The sequence below is a fragment of the Topomyia yanbarensis genome, chromosome 3, assembly GCF_030247195.1.
Source record: "Topomyia yanbarensis strain Yona2022 chromosome 3, ASM3024719v1, whole genome shotgun sequence".
Lineage (NCBI taxonomy): Eukaryota > Metazoa > Arthropoda > Insecta > Diptera > Culicidae > Topomyia > Topomyia yanbarensis.
Genome location: NC_080672.1, coordinates 362,804,802 through 362,816,553, shown reverse-complemented (window position 1 = coordinate 362,816,553; position 11,752 = coordinate 362,804,802). Strand labels below are relative to the sequence as shown.

Sequence of the window (11,752 nt, the reverse complement as noted above, 5' to 3'; positions counted from 1 at the left end):
GCAGTCGAGCTTACTCGCGTCCCCATTTCCATCCAGTTGGCGTGGTCAGGCCAAGAACAATGCGATGAACCATACCCGCAACGGCCAACGGCCAAGGGGCGGTTGGCGATTCCCAAACCCAACCTAACAAGCAAAGTGACATTGAAAACATGCCATCGTAGTAGAACCGCATGGAAAACCTCGCTGCTGCTGCTGGGGCTACTACGATATTTAAGATGTTCGTCGTGTGTTGTGAGTCACCTGAGTGGATCGGGAGGGGAAGGGAATGGTAATCGTACAAGCCATGCCATTGCTTCTAATCAAATCATCACGCGTCTCCACCACCTATCAATTTCACCCCGCGGCTACTAAGCATTGGTACGGGACTTTGGCCGCCATTTAGAGCTATTCACCATACTATTAGTGGCAGCTGCTAGCTAGAACTAGTCGGTAGTCAGTGGCCAACTGTTCTTGCAATCAGCTATAAAAGTGCTCGGAAAACTTCTTATCGGCAGTCAGTTCTCGAACGTTAGCAAAACTCAACAGTCGCTGTGATAGTGTAAACAAAGCACCCCCAGAGTCGCGAACAAAAATGGCATCGTTCAAAGCAGTAAGTGTTGATTGGCAGAATGTACTACCTATAAGGATAGCGGATAGTCAGAAATATTCGGTTGACAATACCAAGTGGAAATCGGTGTGTGGTGTTGTGGTTCGTCGCTTAAGAACATTGAAGTCTTTCGTTGTTTGCTGGTGATAAAAATCGTTGTTCCTTGTTCGGTTTTTCAACGGTGTGATCATCGTTAGTGAATGTGCCATCAGGGATTCAAAATTACTAGTTTTTTTTTTAAATTAATGCGTTGCTACCAGAAAATACTGTTTCAACTTAAGAGTTTTGTATGGGCTTGAAGCTCGAAAGGGATACTTCGATGCTGGTTCAGTGCTAAGTAGCTCCGTTTCAGAAAAATGTTAGAAAAACGTTAGATTGTTGTTTCACGAGTAGGCCTTTGTTCGAGTGATCTAATTGATGGGCACCGATTGTGTGGCTAATCAATCGAGTTGAAATCTGTTAAATTTAGCGCATTTTATGTGAATTTTAAGTGCACAGTTGAATTATTAATTTATTTATTTACTTGATATTTTTCACCTAATTTATGGTCAGAAATGTTAGATGAGGAAAAGCTCATTTGGGGATGTTAGTTGTAACAGCCCAAAACATTTGCCAAAACAGCTAAAGGATATCTAGAAGAACATCTCTTGATGCGTTTGTAAAAAAAAAATTCGGTGAAAATAGTGAAAATTGGTGAATTTACGGCATTCTTTTTTTTTAAATGTCAATCAATACGTCGGTCGACCCGTTTTTTCAGAAGTTCTCCCATAGTACATTTCGTTCTTGATCGAGAGAATTTTAAATTGAATAAAATTTGAATGTTTTTATGATCGAAAAAATAATTTTTTAATAATGAACAACATAGATTTATTCTGCGAAAATCGTCACTGTTTCCACAATTTATCTTTCTTTAAAAACTCTTCGTCGTGAGCTGGCCACTGTAGTAAGAGAGAATTCCGACTTATTGTTTTGCAGAGTTGCTCACCGTAAACGACAAAAGAAAAATAATTCTTTCGCATTTAAGCGATAGGTGGCTTTGTATAACATTTGATGTACTAACAATTCGCCATTGTACATTCTTAATTTCACAGAAAAAGTTACAGATTACTCATTGGCATGCAGAATTGTTATTAAAGCTATAACAACTGTCAACTTAGACATTTGCGATATAAAATGCGATTGCAAATATATCTCACAACATCAATATTTGAATAACCTAATAAACTTACTTATTTCCGATCTTAATTTGGGCGTATTTCTTAAATATCTCTATAACATGAAAAAGGTCGAGCCGTTAATGACCAACACGTGCGTTGTTTGGTGCCTAACGAGTCCATATCTATATTTTTTATAGACATTTCATAAAGTTGATTTTTTCTTGAATTTTATTTTGAATTTTGAATTGTTATTTTTAGTCATGTTTTTATTTTGCTTTTGTATGCTACATGAAAATAATTCAATAGACCCTATAGTTGAAACATGTATTCATTATTTTCTTGTCAAATAGTTCTCAATACGTCAGAAAAAAGTTACAGAAAATTTTATGTATCTTTTTGAAAACCGTAATGCTCTTAAAAGAGGAATATCACTAACTTTTGAAAAAGTCGTAATAAAACAAAACAATTGTTTTTGTTGAAACAGAATTTAAAATATCTCGAAAACTACAACTTTTCGAAAAATTTTATCAGGAGTATTTTGATTTATAATGGCATTTAAAATCATATTCGATAAGAAAATTGTGTTTTTGACTGCAAATGGTAAGAATAAGAAAAATAAGCCTTCGTTAGGATAACTTTCTTACTGTTAACTTCTCCATGAGCCAAACTTTTTCTGTTTAAAATGATAAATATTTGATGGTGATTGGTTCATGTTGGAGAAACGCGAATAACTTAGAAAAAAGACATTTACTAATTATTAAGTTTCCAAATAATTTCAAATATCTCGATAACTATCACATTTTGGAAGATTTTCGTTAAAATTCGAAATGACATTTAGAATAATATTTTGTAATAAAATTACAGCTTTGTTTGTCAATTAGTATGAAATTTAAAACCTTATATTGCTAGAAAAACCTTTTTGCTGACAAACTCACTACGATGCAATGACGTTTAACCATAAAATTTTACACTTAGTTTGTTTTACCTTAGAACGTTGCACTGGAGTACAAACATACCCCATGCGTTTGATCGCAATTTGCAGGCAAAAATGCAAAAAAAAGGAAATGTATAATATATCATTTTCTTCGTTTTTTAATTGCAAAAACAGCTGTATAGGTGAAAGCACGGAATTTATTGTATCAATCATACATAAGTTGGCTTGAACAAAATAAAAGTGAAAAAATCGTGACTAACTTTGCAAATTTTCGATCGATTTGAAAGAAAAAATCAAGTGATTCTAAAAGTTGAAAGAATGGCCAAGAAACAGTATAAAATATAATTTCGAGATTTTTGAAAAAGTGCAATTATTTGGAAGAGTGAAAGTTGAAAAATTGGGTTTTGGAAAAAAAAATCAAAAAGGGGTGTAAATTGAAATGAAAAAATTATTTCTGATCAGTAATACATTGGTAACATGCAACGCTATTGTTGTAGCAGTCACTGTGCGCAAATTACACTTGCAAAGCTAAAAAAGCTATAAAAAATGGAGAATAAAAATTAAAGGGTTGTGTACAGGATACAACCACGGTGACATTGATAATGCAACTTTTTCAAGATTCCATACTCTAACGAAATATTCTTCCAGCACCAGCGGTTGCTCATTCGGGGAGCCATTGGCGCGAGTGCCGGAGGGTTAATCTAATCGATTATTTCAATTAATCAATTCTTTCTTAGCATTAATCGATTACAATTAGCCACTTTGTGAAATACAATCTATGCAATCAGCACTCTACTGAGTTTAAGCCCACGCTCTCTAAATTAAATATTCGGTTTTGCAACGAAATATAGAATATTTTCCAATTAAATTTTCCATAATTAATTCTTCTAAAGTTCTAGTTTTGAAATTTTCAGTATTATATTATAGAGAACTTTTACAATTATGAATCTAGAACTTTACCACAGACGTTCTAAGCGTGTTTCAAATGAAGCAACAAAGAAAACAGCAGCGTATACCAGTTTTAATGTTTGAAAAAATAAAAGCAAAACGCAAGGTGATAGTTTCCGTTCCATTTTTGCTTTGAGCCTCCTATATAAAATATCCCTCCTATATAAACATAAAATACTAATGCTTGCAAACCTGGGATAATAACTAATCGATGTTTTCTCTTCGTCAGACGGTTTTACTTTTAAGTTGGCTACGAAAGATCGCTTAATTCTAACCATTTTAAAACGAAAATCAATTCTGACACTGCTCTAAAATAAACCCCCGGTCACCCAGCAACATCTTCAACACACCCCCGCATTTCAGTAGACGCCCAACTAAGTTTTCCCGTTCTTTAAACATACATAAACATACCAGATGCCTTAGCGCCAAAACACATCACGTAGGGTAAGGTGGGGCAAATCCGACCGTTGGGTAAACCCGATCCTCCTCTGTTATCGAAAATCAGAAGCACTATGCGAACTAATATCAATGCTGTCGTGTAGAGCATCGAAAATAATCATAATGGTGGTATGACAGCATTTCATTAGTCTACATTGAGATGTTCAAACGACAAAAAGTGTGTTATTACAACTTTTGATTTGACTTTTGTGCATCATTGACTACAGGATATTTCTGATTGTTAAAGTGATTGCATAATAAATGTTAGTGGATTTAAATTCTTTGATTAAAGTCCTACAAAGTGCATAGAAGAATTTACTTCAACCTTTTTCATATTATTTTTTAATTGCATCGTAATGGAAAATTACGTGGTGGGGCAAATCCGACCACTAAATATTGGGGTAAATCCGACCGCTTTTTTGCTAAGAAAATTTTTATTTTTCAAATAGAAATATATTTTTATTGTTATTATTTATTATTTTTATGCAAAGACACAAAACGTGATGATTATAGTATTCGTCGAGCAATTGCTCCGATGCAAATGGGAATATCATTACGTGCTACTGCTCGTGATTTTAGCATTCCAAAATTGACATTGAACTCCATTTTCTTCATGTTACATTTCAATAACACAACATTGATTGATTTATCATTGAAAAACCATAAAATTTGGATAATATCTGCACTAAATCAACCAAAAACATAGGGGGTCGGGTTTACCCCACCATTTTTGAAAACAGCAAAAATGAACATTTTTGTAAAACGCTTGTATCACAAAATATTACCAAGATCCAAATAAAATGCTATATATAAGAAGTTGCCCAGGAGTCTAACCTTTAATTTGGTATATAAAACGACTTGATGCGATGTAAAATGAGCATTTTACAGCCAAAACCATTTACTAGGTCGGATTTGCCCCACCTTACCCTATATTCGAAGTATTTGTTCCCTTTGTCCATTCACAACGCAAACTCACAAGCAGCATACAAACACGTTGTACTCTGCAGTGTTCAAACCCAAGCCCACTCTACCCACTCACTTTGCAAATCATCATGTTTGTCGACTCGAACTTATCGCATCGTCCGGACAGTATTGTCCAGGTCTTACTCGTGCGAAAATGGAGCAAGGACTGACGCAAACGAACACGCGGTACCTCTATAAATAGCCTCCCGTATCTGATTGAGTTGCTTAGGTGCTCCTTATTGTCGGCTCTGCCTGGGATAGATTGACTGATGTATGGGAGTTTTCACGTCTTCCGAGATCTATTCATTTTTGCTTGTTTTTGTTTTTCAAAGGTGCGCTATTAAAATATAAAAACAATAGAGCAATAAAACATAATTTCAGTTAATTCCGAATTGTTTGGTACTAACAAGACGGAAATCCGTTCATAAACAACAAAGTCAATAGTGTTCAAAATAGTGACGCAAAAACGTGACATCGTTTGATTTTAGATTTTAAAATGACACCCTGCCCCAGATACTGCAGTAAGACATTTTCAATGCCAAAAAAGGAAAAATCAGCTTTAATCAGAACGAATATTTTTTTCTACTTCAAAATTAAATTAAATTAATTGAATAAATGACTAGAAATGGTTCCCTAATACTAATTATTACTTACGTAGTAAAACAACCAGTATTAAAACTGGTATTATCACGATTCACAGTTCCATCGACAGAACAAAACACTAACGGTAACCGCATACTGGGGTACAAATGTACCCCACACCAAATTTAACTCCTGCTTCCACGAAGGCCAAAAGCAAATTGGCTTTACCACCTTTTCCTTCTCTTACTATGAAATCTAAATTGAATTATGGTTAGGGTCCCAGGTCGGTAAATGCCGAACTTTCGTCTTCACACGGCTCCGAAGATAGGGTACATTTGTACCCCAGTGCAACAATCTAGGGTTTAAATTATGTTCTTTCTTTTCAAGACAAACAACACAAAAAATAAATAAACATGGACTTATTCTCCGATGCTTTTGCTGACCAAATTACGCTAATCGAACAGAATTTTTTTTAACTTAATCCAAATAAAAACTTCTACGCCCTTTTGACAAATTGCCCCTGTTTAAAAATGATCTCATTGGCTGTGGAAATTTTTTGTCGTCCGTGTCGGTGAATCGTGTAAGGTTTCATAGGAATCGATTTTAAAGATTTTCGGAAGGATCTTTGTAGAATTTCTCACTCGGTTTTCTTTTCCGATTTCTGCGTTCGTATGCTTAATTTTGGTGATTGGAAGTTGCGAAGTCTTCACTACATCAGTGTACGTTTTGGATCCGTCCATTTCACAACTGACGAAATTAAATAAAAATAAACATGCAAGATACAAGATGACCAGAGTGAACGAAATAATTTCAACCAATCAAGACTACTGTTCAGTCCTAAAATGAGTCGATAAGCCTAACAGTAAAATTTTCGTTCGTGGGTGATATTGAACGTTTATGAAAATTGCTGCATTTTTATTGTCTCCTAGGTCGTATCTTGAATACAACCTTTAATTTTTTTTAGACCCAATTTATTCGATGTTTTTGCAGATGCATGCAATTTGCAATTTCCAAGTTTTTAAAAATAACACAAAATATTCAAATATGGTTCTCCCTTTCCAGGGTTCTAATGGGCTAGTATTTAAAAACAGGATAATTCGATCCATCTCCGCAAAAGCTTCAGAATTCGCTGTCTAGCACAAAAGAAACAGATTCTACAGGAATATACAATTTATCTAAATTTTGCATGTTGCCAACAATGCGCGAAGGACAGAAAGAAATTTGATCGTAAACTAGGTGGCATTTCTAAAAGAAAATACTTTGGGCGTAAATTTTTTTCGAGAGTTGTCCTACTGGAGCTGTAGAGCTAGGTTCTCGGAAGCAGTATGCAATTTCAACAGGCTGTGATAAATCACGGGAAACTCACGGGCGGTCAACTAAGCTAAGCTCTTTTAAATTTCTGCGTTATGCAATCACAGAAGTTTGGGATTGGCAATTGGTGAAAAATTAAAGGGTTATTTACATGACACGATCCCGGCTACATCAAAAATATAGCCCCTTTCAAGGGCGTGCAACCAAATTCGCGAATGAATCTCAATCTGTCAAAACTATCGACTGGATACGAGCTGTAGACTATACAATCTTCAGTTAAACACACTATAGCCAACTCTCCTGCTCCCATGTGTTACAATTTACTATATAAAAAAAATCTAAAACCAAGTACAACACCATGCACTCTGCATTTACTTTTAAACTAATCTATTATTTTCAATTATTCAACCATTTGTTGGCATTAATCGATTACAATCAGCAACTTTGTGAACAACAATCTATCAGCACAGATACTCAGACTGGATAAACCGAGGAAAAAAGATTTAAGCCCAGTAATGCCTAAGACATGACGTGGCAACTTTTTAAACTAAAAAGAAAACCTGCTCAAGCTGGGGAAAGTAATTCGAAGTTTTAAAATTTTTAGTTTTATGTTATAGAACAGTCAAAATTATGTATCTAATACTTAACCACACCACGTGTCCTTAGGTCGTTACCTGACTCGAAAATCTATCGAGCCTGAGTTATGTGCTGTGTATTCAAAACACAGTTCTAAACATGTTTCTAATGAAGCAACAAAGAGAACGGCAGCATAAAGCAGTTTTAAAGTACCGTAAAACGGGGCATCTTTGATCACCAAGTTAAGTTTGATCAAATGAGACTTTTTTCAGTGACGTGCGATAAGATGATTCCCTCTAACAAAATCATTCAAATAAAATACAAACCATATTCTAAACATGTTCAGCATCTACCGGCAACGATTAATTTGTCATTTAATGTATCTTTTATGAACATAAATTCAAATTGAAAATGATACAACTTTCACGCATCGTTTCAATCTGATCAAACAATTCCTTGTTCATATATTAATGAAATCAATCAACTTCAACTGAACTAATCACTTTTTTAGAAACCGTGAATATTTTTGTCCAATAATTTTCTAAAAAATCCGAGATTTTTACTGCTATTTAATTTCGACTATTTTCTCGAAAAAGTTCGATAAAAGTCGGCTGTATCCTTGCAGGCAATTTTGTTTTCTTACGAGACAACACAATATCGTATATATATTTGGTGCGTTATTTCTAATTTTGATACGCATATTTTGCTGATCAAAGTTACCCCGAAAACAACGAATAAAAATTCACAACAAATTTATGTTATTTTTATAGTAAAACGCAATAAATTACCAAACAATTTGGACGTTTTCAATATATATGGGTACCAGTACTTATTTTAAAAATGCAAACAATTGCGTCTACCTGATTTGAAGAAAGTTTTTCGAAAAACTAAAAAATTGATCAATGTTCCCCCGTTTTACGGTACGCAGCAAAACTGTTCGTAATTAGAAATCAAAACCGCTTTGCTGGGGATATGATTGTTTCCGTTCCAAATCATCTTCTTGCCTAAAGAACCTGATTGATATAAAATACTAATGGTTGCAAACCAGCGATAAAAATAAAAACCAATCAGTGCTTTATCTTGGTCAGATGGCAACACCCTTGGGTTGACTACCAAGAATCGATACAGAGTAGCTTCGCAACTTTTTGAAACAAACTGAAACTGCTCTAACATAGCTCAATATTCTCGTCAACCAAAATCTACCTTATAAATGTGAGAGTCGTAGAAATTTTTTATTGATTTTTTGTTATTTTAACACCTAACGTTTTCAACTTTATAACAATATTTAATAGGAAAGTTTGTGTACAAATTATCAGTACGAGTTACAATTGTGCTATTTGTTTCTAATCGGATAGTGATCTAAATTAAAAAATACACCATACTATAAAAACAAAAATAATAATGATAACACATGCCTTCTTTACAGACCATTCTGCTAGCCGTAGTCGCTCTACTCGCTCTCGCCTCCGCCATCCCAGCACCACAGCAACCGGCGGCGCGGCAACCCATCGTCCCCCGTCCCGCCGCGGCCGCTCCAGCTGATGCAGATGACCTAGAAGCGGCAAACGAGGATCAAGACCTGAAGGGTGCTAGCTCCTTCGGCTATGGATACTACGGTGGCTACCCGGGATACGGTTATGGATATGGATATGGATACCCATACGGAGGATACTCATACGGTTATGGTCGTGCGTTCACATATTAGGCTCACGAGTGCCTCGCTTTATTGGATTTTTTTCTTTATCCCTTTTGTTTTCAACAGGCTACCCTTACCGATACGGTGGACTGTACGGAGGATACTGGTACTAAGTTCACAGGAAGTCGCCCATCCCATCACCTGAAATGTTGTCCCATACCTGCGCCATACGTTTCCGGTCTCGCTACCCATTTCTTCCATCCCACACTTGACTCAGTGCTATGCTTTATCTATTATCTAGACAATTGATCTGAAGGTTTAATACTTGGATAATAATCGATGTTTACTTGTTCGATAATTCCTCCTTTTTCGAGGTGAAGTTCTTCTACGTTTTCTAGTTTCTAAAAGGCAAAAGAAGTCGTCCCACTGGTTACAATTGGTTTGTTGTAATCATTATTGTTATATATTAGAAATGCTGCCAAGTTCAAGAGAAAAAGACAAAAAAAACTGTTGTATATACGCTCTGTATTTTTATATAAAAACATTGTTACATAGCCTGTTGTTTGAAAAATTAGTATCCGAACGAGAATCCTTAATTCCGTGCCTGAACATTGGTTTCTACAGCGATATCGAAGTTCCAAGTTATGCTAGATTCTTTCAGTTGTTTTGCACAATCCAATTAAACAGACAAATGTTCCAGCGTTTTAAACCATTCTCCAGTTTTATCCAGATTTTGTTTGTTCAGAAATCAGTGTAAGAAACGTTAAATTTATGTTTTACCAGAAAACTAGTCAGTAAAAGTAAAGTATTTAGTAATTAGTCAGTAAAAATATACAGCAGATGATGAAATTGTCAATTTTACATCTGAATGCTCTCCACAAATTTCTCGCTTTTTATAATTGTCGAACTACGACAAATTATTCACGATCGCTCATTTTAGCGATGCCCTCTGGTAGTCAAAAATATTAATTTTTCCTAATTCTATTTCCTAAATTTGAAACAGCTTTGAAAGATAAAGAAAAATGCTTATTATTTGTTGCCAAGAGTGTTGACACTGATGAAGTTTCGGTTGAGATATTGATCAATCATAAAAATGTAGGCAAGTTTTCAAGTTATTAGAAGCATTTGCTAAAAAATGCCGTGCCTCAATTCTCCGAAATTATTTTTACAATATTTTTTACCAGAATTTTAGTACCGAGCAGTGCTTTTCAATACATATCTGAGGATTCAGGAAAAATATTGATTTTTGACTTGTGCAGATTTTCTTCAGAAATGACTAAAATTGCTTCGACTCTTGGACCGAGAAGACGTTCTTCCTAGGACGTATAGTGTAACGCTACAAAGTATAGTGCAAAGCTTGCTAATCCGCACAAGGTAATCTCGTGCGTTCTTCGCGAGGTTTTGGCATTTTTGCCTTTCTCATATTGAAAGGTTATGCAATCACTCTGAAAAACGTCAACCTAATCCCGGCCCGGAGAACCGAGTGTCATATCCCATTCGACTCAGTTCGTCGAGATCGAAAAAAGTCTGTATGTGTGTGTGTTTTTTTTGGTGCAATGGAGAATACAGTTTACGTACTTGCCCAGTACACGTGCTATTGGTAGGAGCCAAGTTACCACATGGGGTGTACTGGGGGTGTGTCGGGCTCAACCGGGGGGCCATAGCGACTAAACTCCATTGGGCTCCGCCATCTATCCCCAGGAACTACCTAACGGCATTCCTTGGGGGGGGGGGGGGGTGGCCGTACTTAACGTACTCGCTCACTCGTGCCTGACATTCGCACTCACGCACGCCCTACATTCCTCTGCCACGCCTCGAGGTGTCAGTAGCGATAGGTACCGGCAATATACTCTACGTTACGACCCTCCCATCTCGCGTCGGCGTGGGTATCGCGGTTGCAACCGCTGTGCCACTCTTGCCAGAGCAGACCATTCATTCATTTCTCCGCACATAACCCATTCCTCTCTAGCTAACCAAACGCGCCATGTTCTCTGCAACCTGCAGGCAATATGAGTGGTAGCAGTCGAAACTGCGTTCCACTTCTCCACCGCTTGACACATCCCCTGTATAAGGGTATTAGGGGTTGTGTCCCAGCCGCAGACGTCTAGCATAGCTCCTCTTTCGACGTCGAAGCGGGGACATACGAATAGTACGTGCTCCGCAGTTTCGTCAACACCTGGGCAGTCTGGGCAGACTGGAGCCTCAGCGTACCCAAACCTGTGGAGGTACTGTCGGAAACAGCCATGGCCTGACAGGAATTGTGTCAGATGGAAGTGACCTTCCCCATGGGATCTTCCCACCCAGCTCGATATGTTAGGTATCAGCCGGCGGTTCCACCTACCTCTCGAGGCGTTATCCCATTCGCGCTGCCATCTGGCGACCGAGGTCATCCTGGCACGCTCGCGGAGTCACTATTGCCACGCAATTCAAAACAATCTTCGTCCTCCCGGATGACCAGCCCGACTGGCATTATACCCGCTATCACGCATGATGCATCCTGTGATACCGTGCGGTAGACAAATGTCACTCTGAGACACATCAAGCGGTAGGTGCTCTCCAATTTGCGACGGTAACTGGTTACTTCCAGTGCCCTCGCTCAGGACGGTCCATCTCGCGCTCAT

The 11,752-nt window shown here is 37.1% G+C and overlaps 1 protein-coding gene across 2 annotated transcripts; it reads left to right on the top strand.

Annotated features, from left to right (window-relative positions):
• The first annotated feature begins 440 nt into the window (after positions 1 to 440).
• Positions 441 to 9,685, top strand: LOC131690841 (sulfur globule protein CV2-like). Of its 2 annotated transcripts, none has more exons than XM_058976904.1 (3): positions 441 to 589; positions 8,922 to 9,180; positions 9,258 to 9,685. In XM_058976904.1, the coding sequence occupies exons 1-3, from the start codon at positions 572 to 574 to the stop codon at positions 9,302 to 9,304; spliced, it is 324 nt and encodes a 107-aa protein (XP_058832887.1). In that variant the 5' UTR covers positions 441 to 571; the 3' UTR covers positions 9,305 to 9,685. The 2 variants fall into 2 exon arrangements, with proteins under 2 accessions (XP_058832887.1, XP_058832886.1); XM_058976903.1 differs by having other exon boundaries at positions 8,922 to 9,183.
• The last annotated feature ends 2,067 nt before the right edge of the window (positions 9,686 to 11,752 follow it).

Bases quoted from the DNA above. Each gene is read 5' to 3' on its own strand.
- LOC131690841 (XM_058976903.1), top strand. The intron at 9,184-9,257 runs GTGCGTTCACAT...TGTTTTCAACAG, and splicing joins ATACTCATACGGTTATGGTC to GCTACCCTTACCGATACGGT.